A 16,149-nucleotide genomic window follows, 5' to 3' on the forward strand; every position below is an offset into this window, starting at 1 on the left:
GCTTCAGTCTGGAACGGCGCGACCACTACGGTCGCAGGTTCGAAACCTGCCTTGGGCATGGATGTGTGTGATGTCCTTAGGTTAGTTAGGTTTACGTAGTTCTAAGTTCTAGGGGACTGATGACCTCAGAAGTTAAGTCCCATAGTGCTCAGAGCCATTTGAACCATTTGAACCAAAAATGTAAAAACAGGGAAGTCGGCACAAAGTGTTCCAGACAAATACAATATGCGTCGAAACCGAACGATGGATTCATCGCACACCTTTTACTGTCCCACTTACATGCAGTTATCAATTTTAGCAGGTTGGTTATGGCCAAGCCTGAACGTGCAACGTTTCCCTTTCAATTCTTGCTCTAAAGAGGATGGCAGGCAACCAGCTATTTAGTGTATAGAATATCTAACAATGAATCAACACTATACTCGTAAAATTCTCAGTATATTTACAATGTGCAGCCAACATTTCTATAGGCCAGTAGGGCGATATTTTTTTCGTTGATATATCTTTACTCTTTTCCAATATATCGGGAGCCGATAATGATCTTTTTTAAAAATCGATGTTTCGGATTGCTGATATTTTCAAAAATATCATCCGCTCTACTTTATAGCTTCCATTTCATTTACCTTGGTACATCGTTCTTTTGCCACCTTGCATACAAAGCTTTTTTTGCTAGCAGAATATTGTCATTCCGTCAGAACTACTGGTGTCGTTAGGGGAGTCGCCGTGACAAAACTCTTCCATCTAGTGTGCAAGATGTATCACACAGGCGAAATACCCTCAGGCCTTAAGAAGAAAATAACCAATCCAGTTTCAAGTAAAGTAGTTGCTCGCACATGTGAAAAGTACCAAAATATCAGCTTAATAAGTCGTGGTTGCAAAATACTAAAGGTAGAAAAATTGGTAGACGCTGACATCGGGGAAGGTCAGTTTGGACTCCGGAAAAATGTAGGAATAGTCGAAGGAACATTGACCCTATCTTAGAAAATAGGCTAAGGAATGGCTAATTACAACTTGTACAGAAACAAGACGGCAGTTAAACGAGTCGAGGGGCGAAAGGGAAGCAGTAGTTGAGAAGGGAGTGAAACAGAGTTGTAGCCTATCCCAAATGTTATACAATCTGTGCATTGAATAAGCATTAAAGGAAACCAAATAAAATTTGGAGTAGGAATTAAGCTTGAAAGGAATGCAAACTTTCAGGTTTGCCGAAGACATTGTAATTCTGTCGGAGACGGAAAAGGAGTTGTAACAGCAGTTGAACGGAATGGACATTGTCCTGAAAGGACGACCTAAGATCAACATCAACATAAGCAAAAAAAGAATAATGGATTATAGTCGAATTAACTCAGGTGATACTAAGGGAATTAAATTACGGAACGAGACACTTTAGGTAGTATGGGAAACTTGCGGGCGGAAAGAGCCCCCCTGCATGTGAAATTGTAACTGATCGACATGAAAGGTAATTCCCGTTTCAAAGAAAAATCCCTTTAATGTTAAAATTATCTAGTATGTCTACATTGCTTATCAAGTATAATTAGACGTATCTGTAATGAAGTTGTAAAAATGCTACAATATTCCAATCAATATTTGTATGTGAATAACTTCTTTTTCGATCATGAAGCGAAATGAATCACGATTACGTAGTTACCTGAGTGCGAAAATCTGTGAAATTGGTAGCGTCTGTCCGTATTCCAACAGATTGTACCAGATAAAATATTTACATTACGTTTTCCGTGCGCCAGAAATAGATAACACTGAAAAATTATTAGCTTTTGTTTATATTGTTGAAAAATGTGAAGCATAAAATCAAGTAGTATCCAGTACAACTGCACTGCCATTGAAATGCGTCGCATTCGCAGTTTTCCCCCCTGTTGTTACTCCTCCTGGCTGAGATGGATTGGCATGGGGGGGAGGGGGGACGGAAATGTGCCAGCCACACTGAGTGCTGTTGCACGCGGGAGAGCACACGGTTCAGAAACCCAATCCTTGACCACCCTTTTCACACAATGATTCAAAAAAGCTTATCTGATTCGCTACTATTCCTAACAAAACATGAATTGCAAATACGGTTCTCTGGTTTGCCGCTGGATCGTATTCTCTAACTCGCACAATATTTCATCGATGCAACTGCTCGACATCATCAGGTGGTGGTAGCTGCTGCTGTCACTGCTGCAAGTCGCGACTGATGTGTTAATGAGGTACACAATACGATCCAGCGGCAAACCCGAGAAGCGTATTTGCAACAGATCCGTTGGGTAAGCACGAAAAGTCACCAAAAATGAATGTTTATATGTGTGTCTGTATAGCATCTGGGTATTATAACGCCTTCGTTGATGTAAGGAGGTTCATCTTAATCCATAGATATTATAAAATGGATGTAGGGGTGTGTATGTTCTCCATTTCCTTCTTAACTATTGCACAAATTTCAACCAAACTTCGTACGCAAACCACTTATTACCAAACAACATTCGCTGTGGAGGCATGAACCACTTACCCATCACTTCTGGAGATATGTGTCATAAAGAATGAAAAACTGCTGCGCCCATCATGACATTTACGGTTTATTACTTCCGCGCTACTAACTCTATTCGCAATAAATTCCGCATACGATATCCACATATCGATCGTAGGCTACTAAAACCCCGTAACTCTATCCGTCTGTAAAAACCTCATGATTTCAGTAAGCAGTAACTGTCTTACCAAAGACAGTGCTTGGATTTTTATAATCTGTCAATAACTACACCTCTATTATGTAACTGCACATGTAGCAACATTATCTGTATCACCTTATACATTTGTTAAGAAACCGTTTTTGCTTCTGCTGTAAAATTTAACAAAATCGAGTTACGGGGTTTTCATTTCCTACTATCAATATGCCGCTGAATGCACCTACAAAATTATATCGATAAGACACATAGTTCAGCATATGACGTCATAAACACTGAGATGCATTGCGCATGAAGTTCAAATTTTATTACTTCTTAGTAAACTTGTATTTAATGAAGAAAAGATGAATGAGAGGTCTCTGCAGAAGAAGACTTAATATTTGCCTGCTTTACAAAATAACTGATTAAAACAGAGAAGTTGAGTGGGAGAAAATGAAGCTAGATCTGGCATAAAGTAAAAGCTATAGCTATAATAGAAAAGGAACAACGTAAAGCCTATTTAAAGATCACTGAAGATACAGATAACATGTATATTCACATATAAATATTCTTGTTCTTGTAATTAGCACAATTAACGACATGATAGTAATTTAATGATTCGCTTTTGTAAATCTTTGAATACTCCACCTTAAATCCATAAAGCGAAACAGCTAATGTTGCACGTATTGTGACCAGTTGATGGCCCAGAACCGTTACCAAGAAAGAAAAATATTTATTACGGCACGGTGCGCGGTAGCAGCGGTCATGGGAGGCGACTTCCTAGGAAAACGCAGCTCATCCATTGGGGAGAACACAGGCAGAGTCATCAGCACACTAATGACACAGCTTGTGATTCAGGTCTTACACACAGACGGCAACGTAAGCGGCAGCTGGCATTCTCTTGATTGGTCTCATTTTTACCATCCAATCACGCAGTTCTTCTCATTCATCCCTACAAAACTTACCGACAAAAATTTACTGTGGCGTCGTGAGTGAAGTCGTGTTTTCTTCTTGGGCAAACGAATAGAGCTTAGCGAGTCCAATACACCTCCCTTTTCATTTCCACGGAGGTGTGGTGATCTGACGGAACAACGTGCCTGTCGTGTAACGGGCAGCTGTTTTACTCTCTGACAATGTCTAAACTGAGCAAATCTCCTTTCTCATGTATTGGGTAGAAATCTGACATTGGACATACACTGAACAGCCAAAGACGTACACTTGCCTAATATCGGGTAGGACCCCCGCGAGCAATCAGAAGTGCCGCAACACGACGTGGCATGGATTTGACTAACGTCTGAAATAGTGCTGGAGGAAATTGACTCCATGAATCTTGCAGGGCTACCCATAAGTACGTAGGAGTAAGGGGGAGTGGATATCTCTTCTAAACAGCACGTTGCAAGGCATCTCAGATATGCTCAATAATGTTCATGGCAGGGGAGTTTGGTGGCCAATCGGAAGTGTTTAAACTCAGAAGAGTGCTACTGGAGCGACTCTGTGGAAATTCTGGATGTGTGGAGTGTCGCATTGTCGTACTGAAATTACCCAAGTGCGTCGGAATGCATAATGTACATGAATGGTTGAAGGTGGTCAGACAGGATGTTTACATACGTGTCGTATCTACACGTATCAAGGGGCCCATATCATCCCAAACCATTACGGAGCCTCCACCAAGTGAACAGTCCTCTGCTGACATGCAGAATCCTTGGATTCATGAGGTTGTCTCCATACCCGTACACGTCCATCCGCTCGATTCACTTTGAAACGCAACTCGTCCGACCAGGTAACACGTTTCCCGTCATCAACGGCCCCAGACGAGGCGTAAAGCTTTGTGTCGTGTTGTCGCCAACTTTATGCGAGTGGGTCCGAGTCAGGAAAGCCAATATCGGCGATGTTTCATTGATTGGGTCGTACACTTGCTGAGGGCCCAGCTTTGAAATTTGCAGCAATTTGCGGAAGGGTTACGCTTCTGTCAAGTTGCACGATTATCTGCAGTCGTCGTTGGTCCCGTTCTTGCAGGATCTTTTCCGGCCGCAGCGATGTCGGAGATTTGATGTTTTACCGGATTCCTGATATTCACTATGCTCCCGTTAAATGGTCGTATGGGAAAATCCCCACTTCATCGCTACCTCGGAGATGCTGTGTCCCATGGCTCGTTCGCCGACTATAACACCACGTTCATACTCACTTAACTCTTGATAACCTGCCATTGTAACAGCAGTAACCGATCTAAGAACTGCGCTGTTGCTGACCACAGTGCCATATTCTACCTGTTTACATATCTCTGTGTTTGAATAAGCATGGCTATACCAGTTTCTTTGGCGCTTCCGTTTATTAAGCACAATTGACAATATACACTCCTGGAAATTGAAATAAGAACACCGTGAATTCATTGTCCCAGGAAGGGGAAACTTTATTGACACATTCCTGGGGTCAGATACATCACATGATCACACTGACAGAACCACACGCACATAGACACAGGCAACAGAGCATGCACAATGTCGGCACTAGTACAGTGTATATCCACCTTTCGCAGCAATGCAGGCTGCTATTCTCCCATGGAGACGATCGTAGAGATGCTGGATGTGGTCCTGTGGAACGGCTTGCCATGCCATTTCCACCTGGCGCCTCAGTTGGACCAGCGTTCGTGCTGGACGTGCAGACCGCGTGAGACGACGCTTCATCCAGTCCCAAACATGCTCAATGGGGGACAGATCCGGAGATCTTGCTGGCCAGGGTAGTTGACTTACACCTTCTAGAGCACGTTGGGTGGCACGGGATACATGCGGACGTGCATTGTCCTGTTGGAACAGCAAGTTCCCTTGCCGGTCTAGGAATGGTAGAACGATGGGTTCGATGACGGTTTGGATGTACCGTGCACTATTCAGTGTCCCCTCGACGATCACCAGTGGTGTACGGCCAGTGTAGGAGATCGCTCCCCACACCATGATGCCGGGTGTTGGCCCTGTGTGCCTCGGTCGTATGCAGTCCTGATTGTGGCGCTCACCTGCACGGCGCCAAACACGCATACGACCATCATTGGCACCAAGGCAGAAGCGACTCTCATCGCTGAAGACGACACGTCTCCATTCGTCCCTCCATTCACGCCTGTCGCGACACCACTGGAGGCGGGCTGCACGATGTTGGGGCGTGAGCGGAAGACGGCCTAACGGTGTGCGGGACCGTAGCCCAGCTTCATGGAGACGGTTGCGAATGGTCCTCGCCGATACCCCAGGAGCAACAGTGTCCCTAATTTGCTGGGAAGTGGCGGTGCGGTCCCCTACGGCACTGCGTAGGATCCTACGGTCTTGGCGTGCATCCGTGCGTCGCTGCGGTCCGGTCCCAGGTCGACGGGCACGTGCACCTTCCGCCGACCACTGGCGACAACATCGATGTACTGTGGAGACCTCACGCCCCACGTGTTGAGCAATTCGGCGGTACGTCCACCCGGCCTCCCGCATGCCCACTATACGCCCTCGCTCAAAGTCCGTCAACTGCACATACGGTTCACGTCCACGCTGTCGCGGCATGCTACCAGTGTTAAAGACTGCGATGGAGCTCCGTATGCCACGGCAAACTGGCTGACACTGACGGCGGCGGTGCACAAATGCTGCGCAGCTAGCGCCATTCGACAGCCAACACCGCGGTTCCTGGTGTGTCCGCTGTGCCGTGCGTGTGATCATTGCTTGTACAGCCCTCTCGCAGTGTCCGGAGCAAGTATGGTGGGTCTGACACACCGGTGTCAATGTGTTCTTTTTTCCATTTCCAGGAGTGTACATCGGAGCCTGTCGCATTTTTTCTTTTTTGCTTTTTATTGTTCCTTTCCATTTAAGTTTTGTTTTTCGGCCACGAGTGATCCCCTGGCCCTTCTAGGCTCTGGGGCAAATGTCCTTCCCTTTAATATTTCCTTAGTAACTGTAAGGAGGATATAAAATATAAAAGTCAAGGCTAAAATATCATAAGGTCCTTAATATCAAAGGAAAAATTACCATTCCATAAAATATCAAGTACATGGTTCAGATCACATCTGAAATGGTGAGACGGTGAAAAGCCAGACTGAAATTTATTGTGACATGCCCTTCCATCATGTACGCGATGTATGTGTAGCTTATGACCACTGATGAATGCCTCTCATTTTACGTGTCGTGTTACGTCATTTGAACTCAGAAATAAAAATGGGAGTACATATTGTATACTTTTCAACGTAAAAACGCTTGAGAAGGAAATGGTTACATGATGCTGTAAAGATCATTTAGAACGTCGGACACAGGAGATGAAAGAATAAAGAGATTAAATCAAGGTATAAATACAACTGGATAAATGCTACAAACACAACAGGAAGGAATAGGAATACAAACAGCAGAGAACACTACAGGGAAAAAAATGTCCATGGAGAAAAAGGGCATCAGACTATCTTTCTCGATTACGAGGGAACTGATCATTTGCACTGTTATATTAGCGTGTTCTCTAGCTGCCGAACGAATTCGTGCAATTAACTTCCTAATCATGTCAAAGCTTACAGGCTGCAGAAAAAAATGCGTTTGTACCAACCATCGATCTTTAAGGGATTCGATGTTTTGCAGCCTTATGCATTGGTCAAGTAAAAATGTCGGCGTGGCGAAGTTCTGATTCAGATCCTCAATAGAAATTAGAACTTCAGGTGTAGATTTGGGTCTGCCTATACTTAGACCTCGTAGAATGTTCCACAAGGTGGCGGGCACGTAAAAGTCTCCAGCTAAGGAGCGATCACACCTGTGATTTGCATTTCTCACGGGATGCCTAATTCGATTATATAACTACATGTAGCAAGATGGTTGCGTTTATGTGTCCTGTGTGCTTTGTCTCTGATAGTCGTAAGTCGTTTAAGGAGAGCGTTCATCGAATAAATTATGGAGTCTCTCAGTGAAATTAGGTACTTCACTAGTGATGTGGAAGTTAATGCCTCCTTTTGCCTGCCAAAACTCGTTATGTGTATCACTTTTAAGCTCAGACATATTCATACGCTTAAAATCTCTAATATTTGCCACTTACGATTTGTTCTTTGAACTCGCAACGATTAAGCCATAAAACTACTTTGTGAGCTGACAAGGCAGGTGCAGAGACATGATCAGTGCTAGTTACCCTAGCTGGGGATTTGCTTGCGCATATATCGATAAACTTAGGAGTGACTGCTGTATGGTTAGTTGGCCCAAGTTAAACCAGTGTAATTTGTGAGCAGAAAGTACATGTCTGAATTTTGGCACCGCAGAATTACTTTTTTGAAAAATTTGTGTTTATTGCTCTGGTTACGATTATTTGTTCATACTAAGGGTGAAAAACTGAGACCGCGAATTGAAAGCTTGAGTGCCGTCCAGAACTGGGCTGCTTCTATGTTACTCACAGGAGACATTTTATGTTGAGTGGCTTAATTTCAGTGGACATGTTGGTAACGGCTGCAATGCATGTTTGCGTGCGCGAGTTGTAGTGTAGAGTCATGGTGGATCTGAAGGCAGGATGAACAGATCAACCAGAGACAGTCGTGACGCAAGCACCAATGGGATTACGAGCAGGTGGGAAAGTAAAGGGGCTCCGAGCTGGGGAGGCGGCAGGAAGAGCGGGGTTGAAAGTCAGGTACGTTTGCCTAACACACAGCGTGAAACTTAGAGGTTTTTTTGGTTGATAAATTGTTAAAACACGGCGATTAGGTGAGAAGTGTATAAAAGTACGAGGAAACGCTAAAAAAGATAGTGATTACGTTGAAACAGGAAACAAAAATTATCACGAAAAGGAAAGGGAGAGAGCAATACATTATACCGAAACAGGAGTAAATAGTAATAATGTCAAAGAAAACAGTAAGAAAAACAGTTAAGTAGTATCTCCAAGATTATGTTAATAACGAGTAAAATGATAATTTGGTGGTAAATTATTAATGACTATCAAAACCCCGTGATAACAACGAAATAATAGTAAAATTAAGACAATATTAGTACTGGAAGTTTCATATTGAACTGTAAATTTGTAAGTAGTGTTAAAAGTAGCACTGTACAAGCCAAGTGTACGATTTTGAAAAAAAATACTATCAAATAAAATGTCCATTAATAAAATATGATCATTTTGGGTTCAAACATCTTGTGCTTGTAAGTTCCGTGTTTTTGCTCACTGATTTCTTTTCTCCAGCTGTCTTTACGGTTAACCTGCCATCCTTGGTACAAACATCTAACGAGAGAGATTGCACTGTTCAATATTTTTATCCTTTCCTCGTTGTATAGTCTTTACGTTTGTTTTTTTAGTTTCTTCCTTGCCCTAAGAACATCAGAGCATTTCCATTAAGACGGGGCTTTTACTTTAATAGGTATTGGTTTTGTGGAATCCTGGGTCTCACGATGTGACTCCTAACCATACCTAAATGTGAAATGTGTACGCCTAGTTTTTCACGGGCGATTCTGAAAATTTCTTCGTCTATATTTTCAGTAGGTTCTTCCAGTATGCTAAAGACTCTGTGATGCTTACATCTTTGCTACTGTTCAATCTGATGTCAACTCTCAATGATATGATTTTCAATCATGTGTACTTTATCGACAGTTTCAGGGGGACATTTCTAGTGCATTAACATTGTTTGGAACGAGTTCTACGGTGCTCTGAATTTTGTACTGCACTGTTGTCGGCGGTGGCTTGTGCGAACGAGTCGGGTCATTCGGGAGGACGATGGTTCAAACACGCGCCCGACCATCCTCATTTAGGTTTTCCGTGATTTCCCTAACCCGCTTCAGGCCAAAGTCGGGACGGTTCCATTGAAAGGGCACGACCGATTTCCTTCATCATTTCCAATCCAAGCTTGTGCTCCCTATCTAACGATCTCGTTATCGATGGATCGTTAAACACTAATCTCCCCCACCTCACTCACCTCAGCTATCGTTTCAACTTCATTCTTACACTAGCTGAGTACCCAGCGTTTCCCGGTTTTATGTTTATTTCAGTCTCCTATTAGTCCTTCTTCTCCTTCCCCTCTCTCTGCCCATCCCCAAAACAGCTCTTCTCTCCCCCTTGTCCACGATCCACTCTCCATTCATCTCCTCCTCCATCCTCTAATACTATATCATCATATCCCTCCCGCTGCCCGCTGTCTCCTCGCCCTATCTCGGTCCATCTCCTTCCCATTCTCTTTCCAATTCCTCCATCTCTCTGCCTACCCTTTCCTCCTCCTGTCTCTGAACATCTCCTTTCCTTTTCTATTCATTTTTGTATCTATTTCTATCGCTGGCCTCCTCCTCCTGCTCCTCCACCTGCTCTACTCCTCCTCCAGTCTGTGCCTACCTCCTCCCCCCTCTCTGTCCAGTTCCTCTTCCTCAGTCTCTCTGTCCATTGCCCCCTCTCCCTTCTCTCAGTTCATCACCTCTTCCTCTCTCCCTTTACATATACTCTCCTTTCTGTGTCAATCATCTCCTCACCCCTCTCTATTTCCTTCTTCTCCTCACCCAATTCTCGGTCCATTTTCTCTTCGCTCTTTGTCTGTCCACCTCCTCCTCCCCCATTCTCCATCTTCTCCTCTGCCCTCTATCTGTCCACAATCTCCTCCCCATCTCGCTGTCTATATCCTCCTATCTGTGACTATCTCCTTCTCACCGACTCTCCCTCTTCCCTTCTCTCTGTACATCCTCTCTCCCTTCTCTTCATCCCCTCCCCTTTATGTGTCCATCATCTCCTCCCCCTCTCTCAGTCCATCTCGTCCTCTTCCCATTCTCTATTCATTTCCCCTCCCCCTCTCTCTAACCATGACCTCCTCCCTCATCTCTTTGTCTATCTTTTGCATCCCCTCTCTCTGTCTTTCTCCTCCATTTCTCTCCACCTCCTCTTCTTCTTCCTGTGTGACCATCCCCTCTTCCATATCGTTGCCTGTCTCCTTCTCCTTCTCCTCCTGGCTGTGCCTATCTTCTCCTCCCTCCCATCCGATGTCTGCTCATCTCCTCCCCTCCCTTCTCTCTCCACACTGTCACACTAAAGGCAGTAGTAGGTTGGTGGTTCTTTCCCCTACAGTATTTATTTCCAGATTGTAACTAATAGGGGTATCAAATTTTATTCAAATGCTTCCAGGGGTTTAGGATAAGCTTTCAAGCTTATTACCCTTGGCATTGCCCACCTGCACACATGTCAGATCCGTGGCACACACATTTGATATATCTCACACTTATTTGTACACATATACCACCTGTACGTCTAGCGAATTTCTCCATTTATTTTCTCTTTTACACAGCTAAATGTTTATGACGTCGTATCTCCTGAACTGTGTGTCGTACAATGATACATTTCCATAGTACATTCGGTGGCAGATGCGGTTGCTCACTGCACGAAGTATTGCGAATAGAGTTAGTAGCAACGAAGTAAAAAATTAAAATGTCATGCAATATGTGGCAGTGTTACTGCATGATCAGAGAAAATGTAGTAAGCCGTAAACATTTGTCCTTCCTTCATTTTGTGTGTGGTTGGATGGGGGAGGGGGGCGGGATTGTCAGATAGAAAAGTTTCGTAAATGTTTGAAAGTATGTGTAACGTTTGTTGCATGTCTCAAAGTGTTCTCATTCGCAAATACTGGATGACATCGGAAGTTCACTGACGCTTTTTGCGGATGATGCTGTGGTATATCGACAGGTTTTAGCAATGAAAACTGTACTGAAATGCGGGAGGATCTGCAGCGAATTGACGCATGGTGCAGGGAATGGCAATTGAATCTCAATGTAGACAAGTGTGCTGCGAATACATAGAAAGAAAGATCCCTTATCATTTAGCTACAATATAGCAGGTCATCAACTAGAAGCAGTTAATTCCATAAATTATCTGGGAGTACGCATTAGGAGTGATTTAAAATGGAATGATCATATAAAGTTGATCGTCGGTAAAGCAGATGCCAGACTGAGATTCGTTGGAAGAATCCTAAGGAAATGCAATCCGAAAACAAAGGAACTAGGTTACAGTATGCTTGTTCGCCCACTGCTTGAATACTGCTCAGCAGCGTGGGATCCGTACCAGATAGGGTTGACAGAAGAGATAGAGAAGATCCAACGGAGAGCAGCGCGCTTCGTTACAGGATCATTTAGTAATCACGAAAGCGTTACGGAGATGATAGATAAACTCCAGTAGAAGACTGCAGGAGAAACGCTCAGTAGCTCGGTACGGGCTTTTGTTGAAGTTTCGCGAACATACACTCACCGAGGAGTCAAGCAGTATATTGCTCACTCCTACGTATATCTCGCGAAGAGACCATGAGGATATAATCGGAGAGATTAGAGCCCACACAGAGGCATACTGACAATCCTTCTTTCCACGAACATTACGAGACTGGAATAGAAGGGAGAACCGATAGAGGTACTCAAGGTACCCTCCGCCACACACCGTCAAGTGGCTTGCGGAGTATCGATGTAGATGTAGACTAAAGAATGGGTTTTCTCGCACTGCGGGCTTCTTTCTTTTCCACTCCCACAAACATCCCTTTGATGGGTGGTTCTTTCCCCCACAGTGGTTCATTATAGACAGTCAATGATATATGTGTACCAAGTTTGGTTGAAATCGCTCCAATGGTTCAGGAGGAGATTTAGAACACTCATGTATACTTACATACATACCTACATACATCTTTGTAATTTATATGGATTTTCCAAACCTCTCTCTCTCTCTCTTTCTCTCTCTCTCTCTTCCTTCTGAGGCCCATTAGGTTGAATAAAACGGATACCAGAATTGTACCACTATTTCCATCCAACGCTTAGTACAATCGCGAATAATACGACACGAAATGCTAAGACTGTTGGCATTCCTCTCGATGTACCAAGAAATCGCATATACACTCCTGGAAATGGAAAAAAGAACACATTGACACCGGTGTGTCAGACCCACCATACTTGCTCCGGACACTGCGAGAGGGCTGTACAAGCAATGATCACACGCACGGCACAGCGGACACACCAGGAACCGCGGTGTTGGCCGTCGAATGGCGCTAGCTGCGCAGCATTTGTGCACCGCCGCCGTCAGTGTCAGCCAGTTTGCCGTGGCATACGGAGCTCCATCGCAGTCTTTAACACTGGTAGCATGCCGCGACAGCGTGGACGTGAACCGTATGTGCAGCTGACGGACTTTGAGCGAGGGCGTATAGTGGGCATGCGGCAGGCTGGGTGGACGTACCGCCGAACTGCTCAACACGTGGGGCGTGAGGTCTCCACAGTACATCGATGTTGTCGCCAGTGGTCGGCGGAAGGTGCACGTGCCCGTCGACCTGGGACCGGACCGCAGCGACGCATGGATGCACGCCAAGACCGTAGGATCCTACGCAGTGCCGTAGGGGACCGCACCGCCACTTCCCAGCAAATTAGGGACACTGTTGCTCCTGGGGTATCGGCGAGGACCATTCGCAACCGTCTCCATGAAGCTGGGCTACGGTCCCGCACACCGTTAGGCCGTCTTCCGCTCACGCCCCAACATCGTGCAGCCCGCCTCCAGTGGTGTCGCGACAGGCGTGAATGGAGGGACGAATGGAGACGTGTCGTCTTCAGCGATGAGAGTCGCTTCTGCCTTGGTGCCAATGATGGTCGTATGCGTGTTTGGCGCCGTGCAGGTGAGCGCCACAATCAGGACTGCATACGACCGAGGCACACAGGGCCAACACCCGGCATCATGGTGTGGGGAGCGATCTCCTACACTGGCCGTACACCACTGGTGATCGTCGAGGGGACACTGAATAGTGCACGGTACATCCAAACCGTCATCGAACCCATCATTCTACCATTCCTAGACCGGCAAGGGAACTTGCTGTTCCAACAGGACAATGCACGTCCGCATGTATCCCGTGCCACCCAACGTGCTCTAGAAGGTGTAAGTCAACTACCCTGGCCAGCAAGATCTCCGGATCTGTCCCCCATTGAGCATGTTTGGGACTGGATGAAGCGTCGTCTCACGCGGTCTGCACGTCCAGCACGAACGCTGGTCCAACTGAGGCGCCAGGTGGAAATGGCATGGCAAGCCGTTCCACAGGACTACATCCAGCATCTCTACGATCGTCTCCATGGGAGAATAGCAGCCTGCGAAAGGTGGATATACACTGTACTAGTGCCGACATTGTGCATGCTCTGTTGCCTGTGTCTATGTGCCTGTGGTTCTGTCAGTGTGATCATGTGATGTATCTGACCCCAGGAATGTGTCAATAAAGTTTCCCCTTCCTGGGACAATGAATTCACGGTGTTCTTATTTCAATTTCCAGGAGTGTATCTGTTTGGGCCATATTTCCTTACATCTTTGATACGAAATTTCACGCGTATGCAGTCATAAAAGCGTCTTGCACAGAATTTTAATGCCGTTGAAGTTGATGAAATTTGACTGCTTGCAACGGAATGTACTACAGCTTTTATGTACCGTTGTTGAATAAGTGTAACGTAAGGGAAGCTACAAATTGTAACATAGGCATTAGAGCTCAAAAGGTAGGGCTTTCAGTGTGTGACAACGGAAGTAGCATTCTAAGGACTACATCAGATAGTTATGTTTCACATCGCGACAGTGAACCTTTTGTATAACGTATGATTCTACAGCGCCCGCCTTCTTATTATGCCACTTACCTGCTGTACTATCCCGTCCGCATACCAGCAGTACATGAAAATTTCGGATAACATCGTACTCAGATAAAGCTGCAACTTGCACATCGTTGTTACTTCGCCCGTTTTCTGAAAATAAGAAAAAATCATTGCCTTTAAGCGCGTGATTTACTATCTCAGTATCGTAGTGATTGGCGGAAACTTAATGAAATACTGATGCTCTAAAAAATTTATTAACATACTGTTGTTGTGATATATTTAACAAAATAATATAGATTTTGAGATTACTAATTTCGTATTCGTTTATACGCCTTATTTAAAAATTTCACCTGGTTGAGGATGTTTCGCATGGATGTAATGAACTTGCCTGAATGAACATTATAGGCAAGTTCCCTTCTTCGACTACGGTACACGAATTGCTGTGGGAAAAACTAGTAAATTCGGAGTAAATGAAGAGTAGAGTATAGGGAGGATTTTTCTCCTTTTGTGTAATTCTAGCGACGAAGCTAAACTAACTTTTTGGTAGGATAGAACCAATTATTGATTGGGATACTGCTCCAGTTCCTCTCTACTGTGCTTTTACAGCAGAAAAGAATCACTCCCCTAGTGTTACAGTACAGAAATATACGTCATCCCTTATCACGAAAAAAACTTGGAAAACACACAAACACACAGTGCATACGTATTTGAATTGAAAAATGTGAAAAACAGCGTTTATGTATACGAGCTATTCTTTTTACGTCATCTTGTTGTTGTTGCGGCCTGCAGTCATAGGACTCGTTTATTTCCAGCATTCCACGCTAGTTTACCTTGTTAAGGCCTATTCTTCCCTCCACAATCCTGACAGTTTCTGACCAACTTCTTTTCAATCTGCCTACTGTGGTCATACCCTTGTCTCCTCTACAATTTTATTCCGTATCCTTTCATCCATTACCAAACTGACAATTCTTTGACGCCTCATGACATTTCCCGTCAATCAACCCTTTATTTCAATCAAATGGTACTCGCTGATTCCATTATGTGCGCCTTTTATTCGATATACACTTTACCAATACGATCTACCACATTCTTCTGGAGCTCCACATTTCAAAAGGTTTTGTTCTTCTATTGCCCGCATGGTTTATAATCCATGTGTGACTTCTGTACTGAGACTACACGGCAAATAAATAATTCCAGAAAGGGCTAACTACCACTTTAACTACCTTGGATGTTGCAATATTTCCCCATGTTTTGATAAGGTCGTTTCTTCCTATCGCCAGTCTGCATTCTACATCCTCTCTGAACCTGTCATCGTGAGTTGTTTTGCTGCCCATTTAGCAAAACACTTATAGCACTTACAGAGTCATTTCCTAACTTCATTCCCTCTCCATCTTCCAATTTAATTTCACTGCAGCCATTATCCATGATTTAGTTAATCATCTTACAACCCGTTTTCAAGTGACTATCCATCGAGTTCAAATGATCTTCCAAATCCTTTGGCGCCCCTGACAAAACTGCAAATTCGTGTGCAGAACTTAAACTTTTTTTCTTCCTTGGAATATAATTCTTTTCTCAGATATCTTTCCGATTTACTGGTATTTAATGCTTGATGAAACTGATGTGAATCTGATATATAAAACAATAGTTTGGGAACATCAACCATTATATGTAGTGAAATGCATTAAATTCTTATATCAGTGGCTCTGACTACATACGCCTAATTGTACATTTCCCGACTACAGCCTGATCAGACAGTATACTATTTTCATCTGTCATTGCTCCATTCCCCTCACCCTCCGACGGTTACATTTAATGTCAAATATTGTAGCAGTTAAATCAACCTTAGTCGAAGGTAACACTGAATAGTCTCTAGTCACCATCAAATGAATTTTATTGCATGAAATCTTGGAAACTTAGAAGCTGATAACTGCAAATGAAAGTAATTTTTCATACTTCTAATGATAATGTACTATAAAATTACA

General features: G+C 44.1%; 1 protein-coding gene across 1 annotated transcript in view; it reads right to left on the minus strand.

The window, feature by feature from the left end:
- LOC126199415 (odorant receptor Or2-like) overlaps nucleotides 1-16,149 on the minus strand; it is a 52,282-nt gene that overhangs the window by 20,352 nt on the left and 15,781 nt on the right. The window contains exon 3 of the mRNA XM_049936333.1: nucleotides 14,213-14,317. Coding sequence (XP_049792290.1) covers nucleotides 14,213-14,317 — 105 coding nt within the window. The remainder of the gene's footprint in view (nucleotides 1-14,212; nucleotides 14,318-16,149) is intronic.

Source organism: Schistocerca nitens, chromosome 8, assembly GCF_023898315.1.
Source record: "Schistocerca nitens isolate TAMUIC-IGC-003100 chromosome 8, iqSchNite1.1, whole genome shotgun sequence".
NCBI classification, from domain to species: Eukaryota; Metazoa; Arthropoda; class Insecta; order Orthoptera; family Acrididae; genus Schistocerca; species Schistocerca nitens.